At 30.6% G+C, this 25,807-nt stretch overlaps 1 protein-coding gene across 2 annotated transcripts in view; it reads right to left on the reverse strand.

The window, feature by feature from the left end:
- The window catches only part of LOC149789499 (uncharacterized), a 39,191-nt gene that overhangs the window by 3,098 nt on the left and 10,286 nt on the right, over positions 1–25,807 (reverse strand). For both annotated transcript variants that reach the window (XM_089971525.1, XM_089971526.1), the window contains exons 4-6: positions 19,055–19,162; positions 16,448–16,666; positions 11,921–12,068 (exon numbers count right to left, since the gene is read on the reverse strand). In XM_089971525.1, the coding sequence (XP_089827651.1) occupies positions 11,921–12,068; positions 16,448–16,666; positions 19,055–19,162 (475 nt within the window). The remainder of the gene's footprint in view (positions 1–11,920; positions 12,069–16,447; positions 16,667–19,054; positions 19,163–25,807) is intronic.

The raw sequence follows: 25,807 nt of genomic DNA on the forward strand, positions 1-25,807 counted from the left end.
ATCCTAGAGAAACTCCTGAGCTTAATGCAAAGGTAACCATTAACCAGTGAACCATTGAATGTAGGTGACAGTTTTCATTGATGGTTATAGTACTCCTATTGAAGCAGCTATTTAGCAACTTACTCTTTTGTCTGACATTAATTCATGTAAGGGCACACCCTTGGTACTTAAATACAGGACATTCAAGCACTTGACAACATGTACGTCAAAAAGAAACGTGTTCAATCTCTTTCTTTTCACTCAAAATGGATCAATTAAATTTGGATTGGTGATTATTGCTTACTCTAGACGGGAATAAGCTGGTAGCAAACAATAGTCGCAAATCAGAACTGAATGTAGGCTATTCACTGCCTGACATACTGGTAGTGTATACCTGCTCAAACTGGCTCGAAGTGGACAAGATATGTTTATTTGGGATTTATACAATAACTGTGATTCATTCTTACTCTGTTTACAAAATAATACTGTATCCTGCTAGAGATGATACATTAACATTTTATGTATGATTTTGGGTTACAGTTATTTATTTAATCATCATGTAACCACTAGTCAAGAGTAAGAAACAGTGCCACAATTGTCAAATATTTAATGGCACCTTTTGAAAATCCCACGTTTTTTTTTAAAACAAAAATTTCCATGTCTTTTCTAGGATTTTTCCTCAGTGAAATGAGTTTTTCAACAATCATCTACGACAGTTAACCTATAACCCATACAGAACTAAATAAAAAACATTTTGGTTTACAAAACATAATTTTTAAACCCAAAAGCTGTTGCTATTTTGAGAATCCCATAACATCGAAATTAGACTATGACCCTCAATCAAAGCACAGGAGATATTACTAGAAACATGTATAATTACAGACATTCATAAAGATTTGCATGTAACTCATTTTTATTTACAGAATTAAAATGGTTACTATGCTTAATTGTTGGCATAAAGAAATCTTTTAGAGTCATTTTAAATCTGGACAAAAAAAAACCTTAAAAATTATATACCTTTACATAAAAATCAGGATTTTAAAATCTACTTAAGTCTTGTTGGTGCCCTAACAGCTGCTTTCAAAGTAATCAATGGACTGTATATTTAATGCAGTCATTGTCAATGACACCTACAGCATGTGGTTCTGAACTGAAAATTGCCTCCATAGTTGGTACATTTCTAATTAAAGGGATGATTCTGCTATTTTTACTTGAGTTCACTTGCATCCCCAGTTTCCCTTGTTGGCCCCAAGATTTTTATTTTGAAATTTCCCAACCAAATCTTTGTAAATCTTACTCAACAGAACATTTTTTCTGACATTCCATTTGTATATCCTTAACATGTGTTACCAGATTGGAACATTACTTTTACCTTTTTCCTTATCAGAATCATCTTAATCATATAAAGGCTTGATGCTGCTTTTACTGGCATTGAATCATAATAAGCAAGGGTCCAACCTGGACTGCAATATTTGGGTGAAAGTACACTGTACCTCTCTCTAGCCAGAAGAGGCAAGAGTGGTGAAATTAGGGAGAAACAGGTGTGCAAAGTTCAAAATAGACAAAATGATTAAAATTCTGATTGAATACTATTAGAATTTTATACAGATAGTAAAACTTTTCATGTACTTTTACACTACAAGTGTTTCAAGTCATAAAATAGAAGCCTTGAAAATAGGCTACATACAAAAATCTGCAACCCTTTCCACACAAAAAGGCTTTTTTGTATATGTCTGTATGATGAAATCTTGGATACAATGATAATTTTTTTAATTACGAATAGACCTGGATACATCCCTTGAGTTACAGTTTGCTTCAGATTATACCATACACAAATTCAATTTTTCACTTGTTTTTCATGGATCTTACATGAATTTTCTGATGAAATTTGGTAGAAAGCAACATAAATTAGCTACAATATTGATTACAGGACATACAACTTCTATTTCTATATTTCTAATTTCCTCTTTGAAGGGAAAACATATATACAGTTGATGTTTACTTAAATAATGCATTGCTGCCTCCCTTAGCATGTAATGACAACTAACCAAAAGCATGTAACAATGGTGCATTGTACATCTGCCAAAAATAGTGGAGGAAATTGACTTAAAAAGGATACTTTGTAGTTTAACATCGAAAGTATGACTTTGTACCAGAGGGAAGCCATTACAGGCATATATGAGTGAAAGGTATTTGTGCAAATATAGACCAGCAGTGGAAAATTGTTGATTTATCAGTTCATTTCTTGTCTCAATCATGGAGGAACAGTGTTCAAATTTGAACAACTTAATTTAGATTGGATGTAGTGGCTTGTCATCACATCCAATGAAATTCACCGACCCGAAGCACAGAAATAAATATCTGCTGGTATAGATGGGGTTATCATATTAGAACCTTGGCTAGTGAAGATGCTGGTTCATTGACTTGTGTCTGTTTGCTAAATGTGCTGCAAAGATCCCTATCCAGCAAAACAAAGAACTTTAATTTGATGCGAAACTGTCTGTAACAAACACAATTATTATAATACAGCCTACATTTATATTATTTTAGATCAATAAATAGATAAAATCTGTTGCACATTAAAGACTTGTTATTTTATTAAAGCTGTTCTTTATGCCATGAACTTCTAATACATCTGATATTTATAAGGCAACTTCTCTACAAAACAAGTCCAAAATTGTATAACAAACTTTGTTTTACACTATACATAAATCATTACATTAAAATTGTATAACGAACTTTGTTTTACACTATACATAAACCCTTACGTTAAAATTGTACAACAAACTTTGTTTTACACTATACATAAACCCTTACATTAAGGTTGTATAACATACTTTGTTTTACACTAAACATAAACCCTTACATTAAAATTGTATAACATACTTTGTTTTATACTATACATAAACCCTTACATTAAGGTTGTATAACATACTTTGTTTTACACTATACATAAACCCTTACATTAAGGTTGTACAACATACTTTGTTTTACACTATACATAAACCCTTACATTAAAGTTGTATAACATACTTTGTTTTACACTATACATAAACCCTTACATTAAAATTGTATAACAAACTTTGTTTTACACTATACATAAATCCTTACATTTAAGTTATATAACAAACTTTGTTTTATATTATACATAAACCCTTACATTAAGGTTGTATAACATACTTTGTTTTACACTATACATAAACCCTTACATTAAAGTTGTATAACATACTTTGTTTTACACTATACATAAACCCTTACATTAAAGTTGTATAACATACTTTGTTTTACACTATACATAAACCCTTACATTAAGGTTGTATAACATACTTTGTTTTACACTATACATAAACCCTTACATTAAAGTTGTATAACATACTTTGTTTTACACTATACATAAACCCTTACATTAAAATTGTATAACAAACTTTGTTTTGCACTATACATAAACCCTTACATTAAAATTGTATAACAAACTTTGTTTTACACTAAACATAAACCCTTACATTAAAATTGTATAACATACTTTGTTTTATACTATACATAAACCCTTACATTAAGGTTGTATAACATACTTTGTTTTACACTATACATAAACCCTTACATTAAGGTTGTATAACATACTTTGTTTTACACTATACATAAACCCTTACATTAAGGTTGTATAACATACTTTGTTTTACGCTATACATAAACCCTTACATTAAAGTTGTATAACATACTTTGTTTTACGCTACACATAAACCCTTACATTAAAATTGTATAACAAACTTTGTTTTACACTATACATAAATCCTTACATTTAAGTTATATAACAAACTTTGTTTTATATTATACATAAACCCTTACATTAAGGTTGTATAACATACTTTGTTTTACACTATACATAAACCCTTACATTAAAGTTGTATAACATACTTTGTTTTACACTATACATAAACCCTTACATTAAAGTTGTATAACATACTTTGTTTTGCACTATACATAAACCCTTACATTAAGGTTGTATAACATACTTTGTTTTACACTATACATAAACCCTTACATTAAAATTGTATAACAAACTTTGTTTTACACTATACATAAATCCTTACATTTAAGTTATATAACAAACTTTGTTTTATATTATACATAAACCCTTACATTAAGGTTGTATAACATACTTTGTTTTACACTATACATAAACCCTTACATTAAAGTTGTATAACATACTTTGTTTTACACTATACATAAACCCTTACATTAAAATTGTATAACAAACTTTGTTTTGCACTATACATAAACCCTTACATTAAAATTGTATAACAAACTTTGTTTTACACTAAACATAAACCCTTACATTAAAATTGTATAACATACTTTGTTTTACACTATACATAAACCCTTACATTAAAGTTGTATAACATACTTTGTTTTACACTATACATAAACCCTTACATTAAAATTGTATAACAAACTTTGTTTTGCACTATACATAAACCCTTACATTAAAATTGTATAACAAACTTTGTTTTACACTAAACATAAACCCTTACATTAAAATTGTATAACATACTTTGTTTTATACTATACATAAACCCTTACATTAAGGTTGTATAACATACTTTGTTTTACACTATACATAAACCCTTACATTAAGGTTGTATAACATACTTTGTTTTACACTATACATAAACCCTTACATTAAGGTTGTATAACATACTTTGTTTTACACTATACATAAACCCTTACATTAAAGTTGTATAACATACTTTGTTTTACGCTACACATAAACCCTTACATTAAAATTGTATAACAAACTTTGTTTTACACTATACATAAATCCTTACATTTAAGTTATATAACAAACTTTGTTTTATATTATACATAAACCCTTACATTAAGGTTGTATAACATACTTTGTTTTACACTATACATAAACCCTTACATTAAAGTTGTATAACATACTTTGTTTTACACTATACATAAACCCTTACATTAAAGTTGTATAAAATACTTTGTTTTGCACTATACATAAACCCTTACATTAAGGTTGTATAACATACTTTGTTTTACACTATACATAAACCCTTACATTAAAATTGTATAACAAACTTTGTTTTACACTATACATAAATCCTTCATTTAAGTTATATAACAAACTTTGTTTTATATTATACATAAACCCTTACATTAAGGTTGTATAACATACTTTGTTTTACACTATACATAAACCCTTACATTAAGGTTGTATAACATACTTTGTTTTACACTATACATAAACCCTTACATTAAAGTTGTATAACATACTTTGTTTTACACTATACATAAACCCTTACATTAAGGTTGTATAACATACTTTGTTTTACACTATACATAAACCCTTACATTAAAGTTGTATAACATACTTTGTTTTACACTATACATAAACCCTTACATTAAAATTGTATAACAAACTTTGTTTTATATTATACATAAACCCTTACATTAAGGTTGTATAACATACTTTGTTTTACACTAAACATAAACCCTTGCATTAAGGTTGTATAACATACTTTGTTTTACACTATACATAAACCCTTACATTAAGGTTGTATAACATACTTTGTTTTACACTATACATAAACCCTTACATTAAAATTGTATAACAAACTTTGTTTTATATTATACATAAACCCTTACATTAAGGTTGTATAACATACTTTGTTTTACACTAAACATAAACCCTTACATTAAGGTTCTATAACATACTTTGTTTTACACTATACATAAACCCTTACATTAAGGTTGTATAACATACTTTGTTTTACACTATACATAAACCCTTACATTAAAATTGTATAACAAACTTTGTTTTACACTATACATAAACCCTTACATTAAAATTGTATAACAAACTTTGTTTTACACTATACATAAATCCTTACATTTAAGTTATATAACAAACTTTGTTTTATATTATACATAAACCCTTACATTAAGGTTGTATAACATACTTTGTTTTACACTATACATAAACCCTTACATTAAGGTTGTATAACATACTTTGTTTTACACTATACATAAACCCTTACATTAAAGTTGTATAACATACTTTGTTTTACACTATACATAAACCCTTACATTAAAATTGTATAACAAACTTTGTTTTACACTATACATAAATCCTTACATTTAAGTTATATAACAAACTTTGTTTTATATTATACATAAACCCTTACATTAAGGTTGTATAACATACTTTGTTTTACACTATACATAAACCCTTACATTAAGGTTGTATAACATACTTTGTTTTACACTATACATAAACCCTTACATTAAAGTTGTATAACATACTTTGTTTTACACTATACATAAACCCTTACATTAAGGTTGTATAACATACTTTGTTTTACACTATAGATAAACCCTTACATTAAAGTTGTATAACATACTTTGTTTTACACTATACATAAACCCTTACATTAAAATTGTATAACAAACTTTGTTTTGCACTATACATAAACCCTTACATTAAAATTGTATAACAAACTTTGTTTTACACTAAACATAAACCCTTACATTAAAATTGTATAACATACTTTGTTTTATACTATACATAAACCCTTACATTAAGGTTGTATAACATACTTTGTTTTACACTATACATAAACCCTTACATTAAGGTTGTATAACATACTTTGTTTTATACTATACATAAACCCTTACATTAAGGTTGTATAACATACTTTGTTTTACACTATACATAAACCCTTACATTAAAATTGTATAACAAACTTTGTTTTACACTATACATAAATCCTTACATTTAAGTTATATAACAAACTTTGTTTTATATTATACATAAACCCTTACATTAAGGTTGTATAACATACTTTGTTTTATACTATACATAAACCCTTACATTAAAGTTGTATAACATACTTTGTTTTACACTATACATAAACCCTTACATTAAAGTTGTATAACATACTTTGTTTTGCACTATACATAAACCCTTACATTAAGGTTGTATAACATACTTTGTTTTACACTATACATAAACCCTTACATTAAAATTGTATAACAAACTTTGTTTTACACTATACATAAATCCTTACATTTAAGTTATATAACAAACTTTGTTTTATATTATACATAAACCCTTACATTAAGGTTGTATAACATACTTTGTTTTACACTATACATAAACCCTTACATTAAGGTTGTATAACATACTTTGTTTTACACTATACATAAACCCTTACATTAAAGTTGTATAACATACTTTGTTTTACACTATACATAAACCCTTACATTAAGGTTGTATAACATACTTTGTTTTACACTATACATAAACCCTTACATTAAAGTTGTATAACATACTTTGTTTTACACTATACATAAACCCTTACATTAAAATTGTATAACAAACTTTGTTTTACACTATACATAAATCCTTACATTTAAGTTATATAACAAACTTTGTTTTATATTATACATAAACCCTTACATTAAGGTTGTATAACATACTTTGTTTTACACTATACATAAACCCTTACATTAAGGTTGTATAACATACTTTGTTTTACACTATACATAAACCCTTACATTAAAGTTGTATAACATACTTTGTTTTACACTATACATAAACCCTTACATTAAAATTGTATAACAAACTTTGTTTTACACTATACATAAATCCTTACATTTAAGTTATATAACAAACTTTGTTTTATATTATACATAAACCCTTACATTAAGGTTGTATAACATACTTTGTTTTACACTATACATAAACCCTTACATTAAAGTTGTATAACATACTTTGTTTTACACTATACATAAACCCTTACATTAAAGTTGTATAACATACTTTGTTTTACACTATACATAAACCCTTACATTAAGGTTGTATAACATACTTTGTTTTACACTATACATAAACCCTTACATTAAAGTTGTATAACATACTTTGTTTTACACTATACATAAACCCTTACATTAAAATTGTATAACAAACTTTGTTTTGCACTATACATAAACCCTTACATTAAAATTGTATAACAAACTTTGTTTTACACTAAACATAAACCCTTACATTAAAATTGTATAACATACTTTGTTTTATACTATACATAAACCCTTACATTAAGGTTGTATAACATACTTTGTTTTACACTATACATAAACCCTTACATTAAGGTTGTATAACATACTTTGTTTTACACTATACATAAACCCTTACATTAAGGTTGTATAACATACTTTGTTTTACACTATACATAAACCCTTACATTAAAGTTGTATAACATACTTTGTTTTACGCTACACATAAACCCTTACATTAAAATTGTATAACAAACTTTGTTTTACACTATACATAAATCCTTACATTTAAGTTATATAACATACTTTGTTTTGCACTATACATAAACCCTTACATTAAGGTTGTATAACATACTTTGTTTTACACTATACATAAACCCTTACATTAAAATTGTATAACAAACTTTGTTTTATATTATACATAAACCCTTACATTAAAATTGTATAACAAACTTTGTTTTACACTATACATAAATCCTTACATTTAAGTTATATAACAAACTTTGTTTTATATTATACATAAACCCTTACATTAAGGTTGTATAACATACTTTGTTTTACACTATACATAAACCCTTACATTAAGGTTGTATAACATACTTTGTTTTACACTATACATAAACCCTTACATTAAAGTTGTATAACATACTTTGTTTTACACTATACATAAACCCTTACATTAAGGTTGTATAACATACTTTGTTTTACACTATACATAAACCCTTACATTAAAGTTGTATAACATACTTTGTTTTACACTATACATAAACCCTTACATTAAAATTGTATAACAAACTTTGTTTTATATTATACATAAACCCTTACATTAAGGTTGTATAACATACTTTGTTTTACACTAAACATAAACCCTTACATTAAGGTTGTATAACATACTTTGTTTTACACTATACATAAACCCTTACATTAAAATTGTATAACAAACTTTGTTTTATATTATACATAAACCCTTACATTAAGGTTGTATAACATACTTTGTTTTACACTAAACATAAACCCTTACATTAAGGTTGTATAACATACTTTGTTTTACACTATACATAAACCCTTACATTAAGGTTGTATAACATACTTTGTTTTACACTATACATAAACCCTTACATTAAAATTGTATAACAAACTTTGTTTTACACTATACATAAACCCTTACATTAAAATTGTATAACAAACTTTGTTTTACACTATACATAAATCCTTACATTTAAGTTATATAACAAACTTTGTTTTATATTATACATAAACCCTTACATTAAGGTTGTATAACATACTTTGTTTTACACTATACATAAACCCTTACATTAAGGTTGTATAACATACTTTGTTTTACACTATACATAAACCCTTACATTAAAGTTGTATAACATACTTTGTTTTACACTATACATAAACCCTTACATTAAGGTTGTATAACATACTTTGTTTTACACTATACATAAACCCTTACATTAAAGTTGTATAACATACTTTGTTTTACACTATACATAAACCCTTACATTAAAATTGTATAACAAACTTTGTTTTACACTATACATAAACCCTTACATTAAAATTGTATAACAAACTTTGTTTTATAGTATACATAAACCCTTACATTAAGGTTGTATAACATACTTTGTTTTACACTATACATAAATCCTTACATTTAAGTTATATAACAAACTTTGTTTTACACTAAACATAAACCCTTACATTAAAATTGTATAACAAACTTTGTTTTACACTATACATAAACCCTTACATTAAAATTGTATAACAAACTTTGTTTTATATTATACATAAACCCTTACGTTAAGGTTGTATAACATACTTTGTTTTACACTATACATAAACCCTTACATTAAGGTTGTATAACATACTTTGTTTTACACTATATATAAACCCTTACATTAAAATTGTATAACAAACTTTGTTTTACACTATACATAAACCCTTACCTTAAAATTATACAACATACTTTGTTTTACACTATACATAAACCCTCACGTTAAGGCTGTATAACATACTTTGTTTTACACTATACATAAACCCTTATATTAAAATTGTATAACAAACTTTGTTTTACACTATACATAAACCCTTACATTTAAATTGTATAACAAACTTTGTTTTACATTATACATAAACCCTTACATTAACCCTTTACCTCATAGAGCATAGTGACAAAGTGCAGCACGCTGTAAATAGAACACCTGTTACCTAGCAGACCGCATCCACATAGGCATTTAGTGTATGTTACGTTTAACAACAATTTTAACCATTTTACATTTTTGGTACACATATATTATATGTGGAAAAATTTAAGAGTAATGTCCGATTGTTATAGCTGTGTAATTATTTTCCACAGAAATTTTTTTTTATGTGCTTCGAAATCTTGAGAGAACTCGTTCACCGTCCTGTCAGTGAGGCCGCGTGACCAACCGTAGCTGCCATTTCCGATACTCGAAATTTACAAGGTTTTCGTGTGCGTCTATATCACTAAGTCATCTGAATTTGATAATTTATAAAAACTAATTGCTGCCTACATTAATATCAGAGCCTTTACCTAATTTATTGAATCTTTCGTGGTTGTTATTCTAATCGTGAAAACTTCATACGTACTGAACGAAATCCGCGGCTGCCATTTTGGAGAGTGGAGATTACGACCCAGTTACTTTAAACAGCAGATATCGACCAGTGCATGAATAGCGACCATGTGATCTGACGTAATTGTCATTTGCAGAAATGAATGTAGTATGTAATAGGGGGGTTTTCCCCAAAGGTGACGCTACGAAAACCATCTCAAAATGGCTGATGTTTACAGCTGGCGTCAAAAGGCGCTTCTATGCGAATCTTGCAGAGGCGTCAAAAGGCGCTTTCATGCGAATGGAGTAGAGGCGTCCAAAGATGCTTGTATGAGGTAAAGGGTTAAGGTTGTATAACATACTTTGTTTTACACTATACATAAATCCTTACATTAAAATTGTATAACAAACTTTGTTTTACACTATACATAAATCCTTACATTTAAGTTATATAACAAACTTTGTTTTAAACTAAACATAAACCCTTACATTAAAATTGTATAACAAACTTTGTTTTACACTAAACATAAACCCTTACATTAAAGATATAATCTGCTGTATAGAAAAATCTGAAAATAAATTGCAACAAAAAGTAAGAATGATGAGGGACATGAGGTTAAAAACCATTTGCCACTGTTAAAAATTCCCCCAAATACTTGTCTTTTTATAAACATGACTAATTCTAAGGATGAGGGTTGTATTGTTGACATCATCCCTGCAGTAATGTATTTAGCATTGTCTGAGTCAGACATACATAAATAAGAGTTGATCAGGGTGACAAAGGTTACTACTGCAGGCTACACATGTTTAGAGCAAGCATGCTGATCGTCCATATAGCATATGTATATAAACTGACTCAACAATAAGAACTCAATAAAGTTATTGCCTGATGCGCTCAGGACTGTTCCATTTAAACATACATGGTACCCAGGAAAAGCAGTTTTAAAGAAATATATACCAGGGTACTTTGATTTCACAGAGTTCATATTAAAATGATAAGAGAATTCTAAATTGCATCTATGAATGAGTACCCCACTTTAAAAGTGCCTTTCCTGGGTCCCGTTAATGTTTTAATGGAACAGCCATCAGTTATGATCAATGATGTATCATTTTTTTATATCAAGTGGCAGATGAAAATTCTAGTTTTTACCGCTATGTAATCAACATTTGCAAAATTAAAGAGTTTTTCCTGGTTGGGAACAAACCTATTCTTTCTCCCAACTTTTTCTAAAATTTTATGTAGCATGGGAACCTATATGTTTTTGTTTTTTTAGGCAGCAGGATATCAAATTTACCAGAAAATTCATGTCCTCCTTAGCAATAGAAAAGTCAAACACATCGGCATTTTCTTCAATTCTCTTTGGAGAGGTTGACTTTGGAATAACAATAAAGCCATGCTGAACACACCACCGCACTAACACCTGGGCTTCTGTCTTGTTATATCTTTTGTAAACAAAAAATAAATGCAATTCAGTAAATATGATTCAAACAAAAGACTGATAAGGAAGTACAAACAAACAAAAAACAATCTGACTTTGACATACTTTTGTAATATGCAGGTTAAAGGGCTGATGGATAGTGCATGGGAAGTGAACAATCAAAATGCTGGCATGGTGCGGTAGGCATGCTTACCATGCATAGTATGAAATTCTATAGGAAAGGTACATCCTCATGAATGCACTACTGAACCAACCTAAACACTAAACTTGATCATGCTTAGAATTTACTGTTTTACCATCATATCATTTGTCATCAGATCATGACATATGCTGTAACTCATTTTAAATCTTTCATCAGATCCGGACATGTGCTGTAATTCATTTAAAATATGACATCAGATTATGGCATATGCTGTAATTCATTTAAAATATGTCATCAGATCATGGCATTTGCTGTAATTCATTTAAAATATGACATTGGATCATGGCATATGCTGTAATTCATTTAAAATATGTGATCAGATCATGGCATATGCTGTAATTCATTTAAAATGTGTCATTATATTATGGCATGTGCTGTAATTCATTTACAGTATGACACTGGATCATGGCATATGCTGTAATTCATTTAAAATATGACATCAGATTATGGCATATGCTGTAATTCATTTAAAATATGACATTAGATTATGGCATATGCTGTAATTAATTTAAAATATTACATTAAAATATGGCACATGCTGTAATTCATTTTACATATGTCATTAGATCATTAAATATGCTGTAATTCATTTAAAATATGACATTAGATCATGGCATATGCTGTAATTCATTTACAATATGACATTAGATCATGATATATGCTGTAATTCATTTAAAATGTAACATTAGATCATGGTATATGTTGTAATTCATTTAAAATATGACATTAGATCATGACATATGCTGTAATTCATTTTAAATATGTCATTAGATTATGGCATATGCTGTAATTCATTTAAAATATAACACTAGATCATGGCATATGCTGTAATTCATTTAAAATATGACATTAGACCATGACATATGCTGTAATTCATTTAAAATATGTCATCAGATCATGGCATTTGCTGTAACTCATTTTAAATCTTTCATCAGATCTGGACATGTGCTGTAATTCATTTAAAATATGTCATTAGATCATGGCATATGCTGTAATTTTAAATGTCATCAGAACTTCACCTATGCTGTAAATAATTTAAAATTTGCCATCATATCAGGACCTATGTTTTCATTCATTTAAAATCATTTCAGGGCCTATGCTGTAAATCATATAAAATCTGTCATCACATAATGGTCCATGTTGTAACTCATTTAAAATCAGTCAATAAATCAGGGGCTATAACTCCTGTCTGTGCATGTTAAGACATGTATGGGCATTATGACAAATACAGTCAGTCTGTGCTGTTTGCAGCTCTCTGTGTCTAAGGTGTTTTACAGCACAGCAACACAAATAGGTAATTTAATGCTGAGGCAATTGTAGTAAAGTACCTTGCTAAAGGACACATGGAGAGCTGACCAGGCAATGGTGGGATTCAAACTCTTTTGGCCACAAGTCTGACTTACTAACCATTGTGCCACTCTTGCCTCCACCAGTCACCTCTTATGACAAGTGAAAGGGTGCAATGCCAAGCCTGCTGGGTTAATGTATGGTTTATGCACCATAATGTAAAAATGGAAGAAAAGAAAAGTTAGCAGAGCACTGGTATGACCTAGAACCAATCATATCAAGTTATCCGTCACCATCTCCAATAGTAAAAACTCTGATCTGCAATACTGGCAAAAATTGCAGTGGTGATAATTTCAGTGAAAACAACATATCTGGTGAGACATATTAGGGGGTTGTGCTGTTAGGCAAAGATCTTTGCCCTGAAGTCCATGACATCTGCTTGTGCAACATCTAATCCAAATTGCATACATGATTACAGGGAGTCAATTCCTTTACAAAGAAACATGCAGAAATTAAGTGACAGTTTAAACCTCTATCTGACCTGAAAGAATTATTTCAGTGTAAATGTGAAAATAAGTGAGAAAATACTTTTCAATAATACATAATGAATGAAGTTAAACTTAGATTAGTTCTAGAATGGAAAATTCCAGATTGCTGCCCTTTTCAGGAGGAATAAGTAATTCAACATATCAGAATTTTTAATGGCAAAAATTGGCTACTACCCGTTGAATTCAACTGTCCACCTATAGTCTGCCAGTACAAAATGTGCTAACAGATCAGTCAGAGCTGATGATTTTAGTTTCAAGTTTATAGCGCTGCTGTACCATGATGATCCAGGTTTACATTTAGACCATGATGATCCAGGTTTACATTTAGACCGTGATGATCCAGGTTTACATTTAGACCATGATGATCCAGGTTTACATTTAGACCATGATGATCCAGGTTTACATTTAGACCATGATGATCCAGGTTTACATTTAGACCGTGATGATCCAGGTTTACATTTAGACCATGATGATCCAGGTTTACATTTAGACCATGATGATCCAGGTTTACATTTAGACCATGATGATCCAGGTTTACATTTAGACCATGATGATCCAGGTTTACATTTAGACCATGATGATCCAGGTTTACATTTAGACCGTGATGATCCAGGTTTACATTTAGATCTCTGTACTCACCAAGATGTATGCATGCCTAGTTAAATGAATGCAGCAAATTATTATCAACATAAAAAATATAGGCGACACTGAATTTATTTATGTTAGTGCTGTACTCATGTCATACCCATGCATACAGTTGCATAACTACATGGGCAATGATACACACATGCCAACCCCCAAGCAGTATCAGTGTAATTATTGCTATTATAAGTGGCACAAAAGTGTAATTTGGGCGTAAAAAGAGTAATCTATATATTACAGGCCAGAATTACAGCATGTATCAAAAAATTAAATTTTTACTACTAAACTAGTTCGGTAGCTGGTATTATTTCTTGTCACAAAGGGCAAAATCCATATGGATTAGAACCAGAATACAAACACAAAATATCCTGAAAAACTATTTATATTCAAGCACTCACTTCAACTAGTCTACATGTATAACTCTGGCTGAATGATCATGAACTGGAATCCAGCAATGATCATGGTGAGGTGCTTGGAGTGATGATTTATTCACATACTCTCATATTCTTCTTTTCAAGTTTGTAAAGCAGTCATTTGTCCTTTTTTCTGATCTGACATATTCTGAAGTTTGAAAAGATCCATCTGCTCTAATTTTTGCATCATATAACATCCACAACTCACACTGTAAGGCATTTCACTCAACATATGGCATAATTTTTAAGAAAATATAGACTGGTTCATTAACTAACTAGCATATCAACAAAATGAATCTGTTAGGCTAAGTTCAATTTTGAAGAAACCAGTCTGTTTTCTTGGAAAGGGCTCAAATACAGTTGTTATAAATAGCAATTAAGTAAAGTGATCTAATTCTATTCTTATACAGCAATCACCTTTTTAAGAATACTTTAAAATTTACTTCAGTGAAATTAAAGTGAAGATAATAATTATGACAAAAACAACATTTATTGCTTTATTTTTATTTTTCATTGTAGCAGAAAAGCGTAATCCATATACAGTTTAGAATAAAATGTAATTTGTGAAACAAACATAATGATTACAACAAAAGTGTAATGGTTGGCATGTATGATGATACCTGAGAAACTGATCTAAGTGCAAAACAAGGAATGAATAACAATTGACAGAGAAGTTCAAATCCATCAACCTTTCCACATTGATGTCTGGGCTCAAGAAATGAAAAGCTTTAAACAAAATGGTCATACAAATCCGTTGTCCATTCCACAATAAAGTGTGTCTTGGGGTCAACTGGTTTTATTTATAATAAGAATCCAAAGTATGACCTGAATTCATGACAGGGATCAAGAAATACAAGTAATGACCAGAATTCATGACAAGGCTGAAGAAATACAAGTAATGACCAGAATTCATGACAAGGCTCAAGAAATACAAGTATGACCAGAATTCATAATAGGACTGAAGAAATACAAGTAGGACCAGAATTCATGACAGGGCTCAAGAAATACAAGTAAATGAAATATTTTAACTGAAAATATAATCTTGTTTGCCCATGATACTGACACCAGAGTGAAGTGATGAGAAAGTGTGCCACAGCATGAATTATCCTTGCTGTATGTAAGGACTTTACAATAATGGGTTACAGAAATGTAGGTAAATCAACACATAAACCAAGCCTTCAACAAAATTGATGAAAACAGGATTCACAGTGCCACCATTGCTAGAAAAGTGACTGATGTGCCTAATGCCTTTCATCTAATGTGGGCTCTAATAAAAAACAAAAGCAATTACTTTTGAGCTAACTTGACCAAATCTTTGTCTCCGAAGTGCTTTCCTCTTGCCAATGGGGAGTATGCCACCAGATGGATTCCCTTCTGTTGACAATAAGCAACAATATCTTCCTTCCTCTGCCAGGGATGGAGTTCTATCTGATTTACAGATGGGGGAGGCAAACCAGCTCGTTCAAGGCCTTGCAAATGGTGAACACCAAAATTGGACACACCCACTGACCTAAAAAAAAAAAGAGAAGACCATTATGCAAATTATTTCAAGGTCCATTCAAGTCTTGACCTACCTTAACAAGACGATACAAATCAGAATGCTATTTAAAAATATGACTTTTTCAAAATCCCACAGTAAATTTCACAAGTTAAAAGAACAGAAATGAGATACACCCACAATGACTTGTATAAATTTCTTGAGTTAGAACTTGAACTACAATATATATTCCCATGGTAAATCTCATGACTTAAAACTTGAGAAATGGTATATTCCCACAGTAAATTTCATGACTTAAAACTTCAACCTTCTCATACCATTATTTTTAACAGATATAGCAAAATAACATATTACAACAAACGCCAAACAAAATATGATTTATTAGTTACACACTTTAAGAAAGATTTCCTTGAAAGGACTAATGCTTTAATGGCCATATAGAATTCCCAGGAATCAAAAGTAAGTCAGTTTCTTCTTTATAACTGCTGAATATGGAAACCATATCTGTTATTCTTGTGAAACTCCAACATACCAATTTTGGTTACAAAAGTACTTTCTTTTGTTTGATATCTTATATTTGCAAGATACCCGTAAATGTTGTTGTTGTTGTTGTAGGGTTTAACGCCATTTTTCAGCACACAATAGGCTACACATGGCGGCCAGTATTAATGGTGGAGGAAGAACCCAGGAAAACCCCCGGAAAGAACCACCGACACACGAGAAGCTACTGGCAAGTTTTCTCACATACCCACGTTGGCTGAATCCGTGACTCAAACTCACATAGATAGAGGTGAGATGGCAGTGATCCGTAACGGAAAGCGCTTTAGACCACTCGGCCACTCGGGGCCCCACCTGTAAATGTAGTACAAATGTCCGTATCATGGCTTTTGACCTTCAATTCAACCTGTTATCATGGACAGAAGATCAGTGAACTTGTCTCAGTCAATGTCAAGATATAACAACATGCTAAGATTGGCCAAATCTAGAAGTAATATTTTTGGAAGACAAAATACGAAGTTACTGAGAGAAGTGATATTATTCGCAGTACTCTTCAAGTGAATTCACATAATGGGTTAATAATAAAAATCCATTCATAAAAAATCCTCACAAACAAAAATCTCAATCAAGACCTTTGACCTCCAAGGCAGCTATCATTGATCTATATCATTTATATTTAGGACCAATTAGACATTACAAGTCTTTTACTAAAAACCACACACTGATGTGATCATCTGTATCATTTACATTTAGGACCAATTAGACATCACAAGTCTTTTACTAAAAACCACACACTGATATGATCATCTGTATCATTGACATTTAGGACCAATTAGACATCACATGTCTTTTACTAAAAACCACACACTGATATGATCATCTGTATCATTTACATTTAGGACCAATTAGACATCACAAGTCTTTTACTAAAAACCACACACTGATATGATCATCTGTATCATTTACATTTAGGACCAATCAGACATCACAAGTCTTTCACTGACAACCACACAATGATGTGATCATCATCAGAAATAGTAGCAATAACAAGATTTGTTAACATGGCTGCCATGGTGGCCATATTGGATGTTTGAAGGCCACCATCTCATTTAGGATCAACTGGTACCTGGGATGACTGTATACATAAAGGTTCATGGCAATCCCCCCTGTAGTTTAGGAGAAGCAGTGATAACAAACTTCTGCTAATTGATAACTGACAAAAAACTGTGCAAAAGGTCCTCACATAAACTTGGAGATAACTCAGCAATCTGGTAGCCCATGGACTATGAGAACAAGATTTTTCAGACCCAGTTTTCTGATAGCCCATGGACTTCAGGCACAAGATTTTTCAGACCCAGTTTTCTGATAGCCCATAGACTTCAGGCACAAGATTTTTCAGACCAGCATTTGGTAGTCCATGGAGTCTAGGCACAAGATTTATCAGACACTGCAGTTTTTGAACGAGAAGTGATTATGAAAACCAAGGCATCACTTGAAAACTATTAAAGAAAACTGAATATTCCTAGGAATGCTTTGAGCTTCAATTTAAACTCTTAAGTAATGCCAACATGAAATTTTATTGAAAAGTTGCAAATATATACTGTTTTCTATTTTTAAGGAATAATTAAGTTCTTTAATGAAACAGGTTGAGTTTTACATTTTCATAACTAATGTTAAAATGGAAGTACATTGATGCTTTGTAATAGGTAAATTTAATGGTCACAGGATGTTGGTAAATTTAATGGTCACAGGATGTTGGTAAATTACCACAATGAGTGTGAAAGAACAATAATATATTTTCCCTTTGAAACCTCTATATAAAGTACAAATGTCTAGAAAAGATAATAATTTCAATTCTTGGAGTGTCCTTTATAGGCAGTTTGTACTACATCTGGACCATACCTGATTCGTCCCTGCGCTTTAATCTCCAGCATGGCTTTATAGGTCTCCACAATTGTTTTTCCCTTCGGACTGTGAATCAGGTACATATCTACATAGTCTAGACCCAATCTGAAATAAACAAGTGGCCCAAGTGTGCATGATATTGCTCATTTAGCTAACAAAGCCATAAGCAAATATAGCTGGCAAGAAATATAGGTTAGTACAATTATTTCTGATATGTAAAGGTTCTTATGTCATTTATAAATGGCAGCCGTATTGGATGGCAGATCTGTATCATTTGTGCAGACTTTAACAACATTATGGTTGGATGCTTTCTTTAAACTTTGGTCAACTTCTGCTGACTTGGTTTTTGGGGAGAACATGATATAATGGTTTTTCTAGTTTTAGTCATGGTGGCCATATTGAACAAAGGATCAGCATTACATGTGCAAAACTGAATGGCTTTCATGCCATGATGCTTTTTGTTAAATCTGTTTGAATGTACATAACACAGATTAGAGTTTGTGGCACCTCATCAAAAAAATATATATTATAGTGTAGAAATATATATTATAGTGTAGAAATATATATTATAGTGTAAAAATATATATTATAGTGTAGAAATATATATTATAGTGTAAAAATATATATTATAGTGTAGAAATATATATTATAATGTAGAAATATATATTATAGTGTAAAAATATATATTATAGTGTAAAAATATATATTATAGTGTAGAAATATATATTATAGTGTAGAAATATATATTATAATGTAGAAATATATATTATAGTGTAAAAATATATATTATAGTGTAAAAATATATATTATCATGTAAATTTAAATTTCTAAAAACACAAAAGTGAAAAACTGCACAGAACATACGGTAAATGCATCCTTCCATATACATTTAAATACGAAGTACGAAAAGATGAAATATATAAGGTATATATTTTAAATTATTGTAAACCATGTGACATAAACAACCTGGAAGTATAATTACTGACAAGTATCCAAAATATTTCACAGGTGAAATTTTATATTACAACAAAGTTGCATTTGACAATAGCAAACAATATGACAATTGCAAAAATATGAATAAATTAAGTGGAGCCCCAAAAAATGGTGAATGCCCCATACAAAACAACATTCTGACTTACTATTATCACTGAAATAAAAAAATGTTTGAATTTCAATACTGAATAAATCAGCTTCCTGGAGGTCCATGTTTACAGTATTAATTGACAGTGAAAACTGGTTACATACAAGTAAAACAGTAGCCACCTAATAGGGAGAAAGGGGAGTTAACCAATACGAGATGCTTACTTTTGTCAGTATGATATATAGACAGAAATAGATTTTTTTTGTCCTTCAGGGACGGCTGGATTTGGAGGTTGTAGAGAAAGTTTTCCTAATGTTACTGTGAGAAGGTAATCTATCTGATGCTCATTTACTGGCATCCATCGTATCAGTTCTCGTCAATAATACAAACATCACTTCACTTTTAAAAATCTGCTTTCAGCATATTTTTTTAAAAATCTGCTTTCAGCATATTTTCAATTCTTAAACAGCACATACTGGGTAACTTCTTCTCTAGTTCAATTGCTGTGTTGAAGCAGCATCCATCATCTACTATTATAATGTTGTAATATATTTATTTTAGTGATTTTTTTCAGTACCATATTTCATGTAATTTTTTGTAAAAGAAAAAATAATTATCAATTTCAGTGTACAAAAAATGACATGTAAAATAAATAATTATCATTCTGTGGTACTGACCATGTACAAAAAATAAAGGGATCGTACCTGAACAAGTTTTACTCAACAACCTAATGGTACAAACATACAAAATAACTGTATATTTTGTCTCATTCTGCTCAACTCAAGAATCAAATTACAATAAAAATAAAAGCACTAAAAATGATTTTAGTTGTTATTAGTGAATGAGAGAGAGAGAGAGAGAGAGAGAGAGAGAGAGAGGGAGAGAGAGAGGATAATGTCTCATTGTGCAAGCTCATCAGCATTTAGAGCGTATGTAGATGTGTTATGTTGTCAAAATGATTAAGATGGTCTGAACTTTATTAGTTATGGGTATTATTTACTGGTAAATTGTATGCAACAATATGAGTCCACATTGTCAAGAAATTAATTGCAACTTGTATTTTTAAAGCAACAATAATCTCATCATCAAATTGTAATTAAAAAAGATAAAGAATTTGAAATCACATTTTAGTTAATGCGCATGAGCGTGTGTATGTGTGTGTGCACATGAGTGATGTGATGTGATATGATTTTGATTTTTAACATAGCTTTTAACAGTTTTTCAGTCATATTGCTACAATGTCTGCATTGTGCCAGTTTATAGTGATGTCTAGCACTAGGGCATCATGCCGCAGACATGTAGCATGATGTCCCACCCAGTCACATTATCCTGACACCAGGTCAACCAGTCCTAACACTAACCTCTTAATGCTGAACACCAAGCGAGGCAGCTGTTAGTACCATTTTTGTAAGTCTCTGGTATGACTCGGCCAGGGATCGAACCCACGACCTCCCACATCCGAGGCGGATGCTCTAACCACTAGGCCACTGGAGTGGTGTGCACACGAGAGAGAGAGATGAAACAAAATTTTGTCAGTGTACAAGACCATATTTATTCATGGCGGTTTTTATTTGTAGCTTTTGCAATGAGAAAAAACACTATTTTCAGTTACCTGACAATTGTGATAATCCTCATGTATTATGACTCCACTATATTCCATTATCAATAAACACTGCTAAATCAACAATTTGTTATTGCTTTAATTACGACATACATTGTCATATCATCCACATGGCTATGCAGTGGTTATTTACACAGTAAATAAACATGCTTAGCACTTTGGTTATTCCAGTTGAAACCAGACTGAGGGCAAAAATCGACAGAAGAGGTCAAATCAGCAAGGCTGTCAGTAGGGAAATGAGGCTCTGTTTAGGGAACTGAAAATCTGTATGTGTGCTATTGAAGCCCTTGTCCATACAGCAGATGTTATAAGGACCAGCAATCATGTCCATTACTTGTTATTTGAACCTGCCAATAAAGATAACAATAGAGGGGTATATCATAGAATAGATTTGCAATAAAATGTTAATTATATCCAAGCCAAAACAGTACAAACACTTAAAAGATTATATATATATATATATATATATATATATATATATATATATATATATATATATATATTTGATTTAACGGAGTCTGTGACTTTCAAATTTATGATAGAAAATTACAAGGTTTTTATATATTATGTTTGTATGACTGTAATGAAACAATAAGATTAGTTGACCAATGGTCTGTGGTCTTCAATTTAGCATGTACTGAGATATAATATTTGTGGATAAGAAAACATCAAAGGGTTTCTGAACTCATTTTAAAATGCACGTGGTGTTTTGTTAGGGTGATGGACTTAATAAGGAGAACTAATTAACAATAATATTTAAAGGTATGGTCTGTGAAGTCCTTTGTCCATTTATTAATAAACACCAGTAGATATTGTAATGACAATAAGAGAGATTATGCATCAATCATTGTATTTTCTAACCAACAATTATTAATTTTTGTAAAAACAAAATGGCAATACGGTATTTTCGATCTTTTTTGCAAATGTAAATCTTCTTAGTAGAAATTTTATGTCCAATGATTTAATGAAGTTTTTTTTGAAAAATACAAAACTATATGTAATAAAAATTATGATACATTTAAATAATTATTATTTTGATAACTGGATTGTGTACGAAAAATTAAATGGTACGAAAAAATACATGAAATACGGTGCTTATACTTTACATTTGTTTACCTAATCTCATTTCAAGATGAACTGTTCATCCAGAAATAACAGCACATCTTGCATCAATAGCTGTCCAATTTCCCACAACAGGTGGATCTCAAAATAAATTTGAAGTCATCATTATCCATGGACTAAATGCATTAATAATTTGATGTATTTGCCAATAATAATAATAATAATAATAATAATTTATTTATTTAAAGAGGGTAACACAATTAGCTCAAGAACTAATCTACCTTGAGACCCTCATACAAAGGAATTTATTTATTTTAACTGCATCTCTGAAGCCACTGGATATATTGGGTTTGGAAGAAGGAAACTGAGTGTCAATGGGCATTTCTAATGTCAACTGGAATATTATTCCAGAGCAGAGTTCCAGCTAAATTTTCCTTGCTTTGCTCTCTTAGCTATGTTTTTATCATTTGAATTATTCCATATTGTATTACAGTAGTCTAAATAGGGTTGTATGTAACTGTTATAAAATAGTTGTATGTGTCTTTCAGGGAGAAAATGTCTTATCCTACTGAGAAGCCATACACTTGAATTGACCTTGTTACTGATATGTTTGATATGTTTAGTCCATGATAGGTTATTATCTACCAAAATATCCGGTAGTTTATCATGATAGACCATTTGCAAGTTTTTATCCTTCCAAGTCAGAAATAGTTCATCACTACCAAGATTTGTTCTTTTTTGCTGTGTAGAGATAAGTGATATATTAGTTTTACCAGTATTTACCACCATGCCATTACATATGCACAAGTAAAGAAATTTCTAGTTCATGTTTTGGATGTCTGACAATGCTGTGTCATCTGCATAGAGATCTGTAGATGATACTGAGTCTCTTAGTAAAAAGTGGTAGGTCATTAATAAATAAAATGAATAGTAATGGACCTAGAATTGACCTTGTGGTACTCTATATCTAATTGTTCCAGGTTCAGACAGAACATTATTTATATAAACATGTTGTGTTCTCTCACTTGGGTATGAAGTAAACCATCTAACTGCTTTCATCACATTGGTAGATTTTCAGTTTCTTCTAAAGGATTTCATGATCCACCATGTCAAAAGTTTTCCTGAAATCTACAAATACAGATCCTATTATTCTACCTTGGCCAAGTGCTTGAAGCCATTTATCAGTCAGAGAGATCAAGGCAGTCTCACAGGAATGTTTCTGTCTAAAGCCTGATTGATTAGGGTGTAACAGCAAGCGTTTTAGTTAAATATGTCATGAATGAGTCATGGACATGTTTTTCAATCAATTTTGACAAGTTTAGTAGTATTGGGATTGGTCAGTTGTTATCAGCGTCATCCTTTGAACCAGATTTGTGAATAGGAGTTACTTTTGCAGTTTTCCATATTTTGGGGACAGATGAGGTTGCAATACTTAAATTGATTATGAATGTTGTACTATCTACAATAGCAGAGGCAGAAGATTTAATGAGTCATGGACCAATCTGATCAAGTCCTGTAGCATTCTTGGTATCAAGTTTACTGAGACATTTTTTAACAACGTTTTTTGATACTGGTGGGACAGAGAAACATACCTCCTTAGAGATTTTGCTGCTGAAGAACTTTTTCAGTTCATTAAAGTTGTTTTCTATCACTGGTTCTTTTAACTTTGTGATAATGTTGGTGAAAAAAAAATCATTGAAAAGATTTGCAATGTCATTGTCATCAGTGACTATGGTGTCATTTACCAGAAGTGAGTGAATTCTTTGTGTCTGATCTTTGTCTGTTCCTCCAGTGAGTTTATTGAAGACTTTCCAAATGGAGTTTGTTTTGCTCTTTTTGTTTTCAAGCAATGATTGATAATAAGTCTTTTTTTATAGCTTTTTTAATCACACTTGTTATTTTATTTCTCCATACTTTATATTGTGCATGGTTTCCCATAGCCTTGAATTGGTCTTGTGTTTTCATAGCATCTAGGATTTCAGTAGTAAGCCAATTAGGTTGGATTTCAGTCTTTACTCGATGTACTTTCAGTGGTACATGCTTAGAGACTACATCCATGAATAAGTCAGTCCACACCATCAGAGCTTCATCTATGTCATCTAAATTTTGGATCATATTCCATGGAACTTTATATAAGTCACTGAGAAATTGTTCTTCATTAAAAAAATTGAACGATCTGTAAGTGATCGCTATGTATGTATTTTTCTTACATTTAACCATTCTTGTCAACAAAGTAGGTCACTAAGACCAACATTTGGTACATTAACACAAGCCACATTGTCTAGTAGGTTGGTATAAATGTGATCAATAAGAGTGCTTGATTTTTCTGTTACCCTTGTGGGCTCATTTACCAGCTTGTCTAGGCCTAATGATTCAATAAATTCTATCCAGTTGTTCCTTATTTGAGTATTGAGAAGGTCCTTATTTATATCTCCAAGTATATATGTTTCTTTCTCCTGTGCAAGAACATTTTCCATTTGTTTCAAAAAGTTATAATTCCAAATTGCTTTGGAGGAAGGTGGCCTATAAACGAAACCAACTAGAAATGATTCTGCATTATTTTGAAACATTTCCACCCAGATACTCTCAATTTCATGTGACTCCAAGTCAAGTTGCCTTTCTGCATTTACATCTTCTTTAATGTATACAAGACCTCCCCCTGCTGTCTCTCTGTCCCTACGTAATGGTTTATTGTAGCCTTGACAGTGAAATAGATTATCATTGTGGTTAGCATTTAATTTGGTTTCAGTGTCCTTAAACATCTACATTATTTTCCCTGGAAGACAACATTAACTTAATCTGGTCTATTTTTTCCCTACTATACCTTGTACATTTAAGTGACCATTGTTAAAACCTTTTGTATTTAGTTTCATATCAATTATATGCATGTCATCATGCAATGGGGTACTCACTGAAATCGACTCCATACTACGTTTATCATTCTGACATCCTATTTCTACATTTAAATGTTCATATATATTAGTGT

Source organism: Sinohyriopsis cumingii, chromosome 10, assembly GCF_028554795.1.
Source record: "Sinohyriopsis cumingii isolate HCF-2022 chromosome 10, ASM2855479v2, whole genome shotgun sequence".
Taxonomy (NCBI): domain Eukaryota; kingdom Metazoa; phylum Mollusca; class Bivalvia; order Unionida; family Unionidae; genus Sinohyriopsis; species Sinohyriopsis cumingii.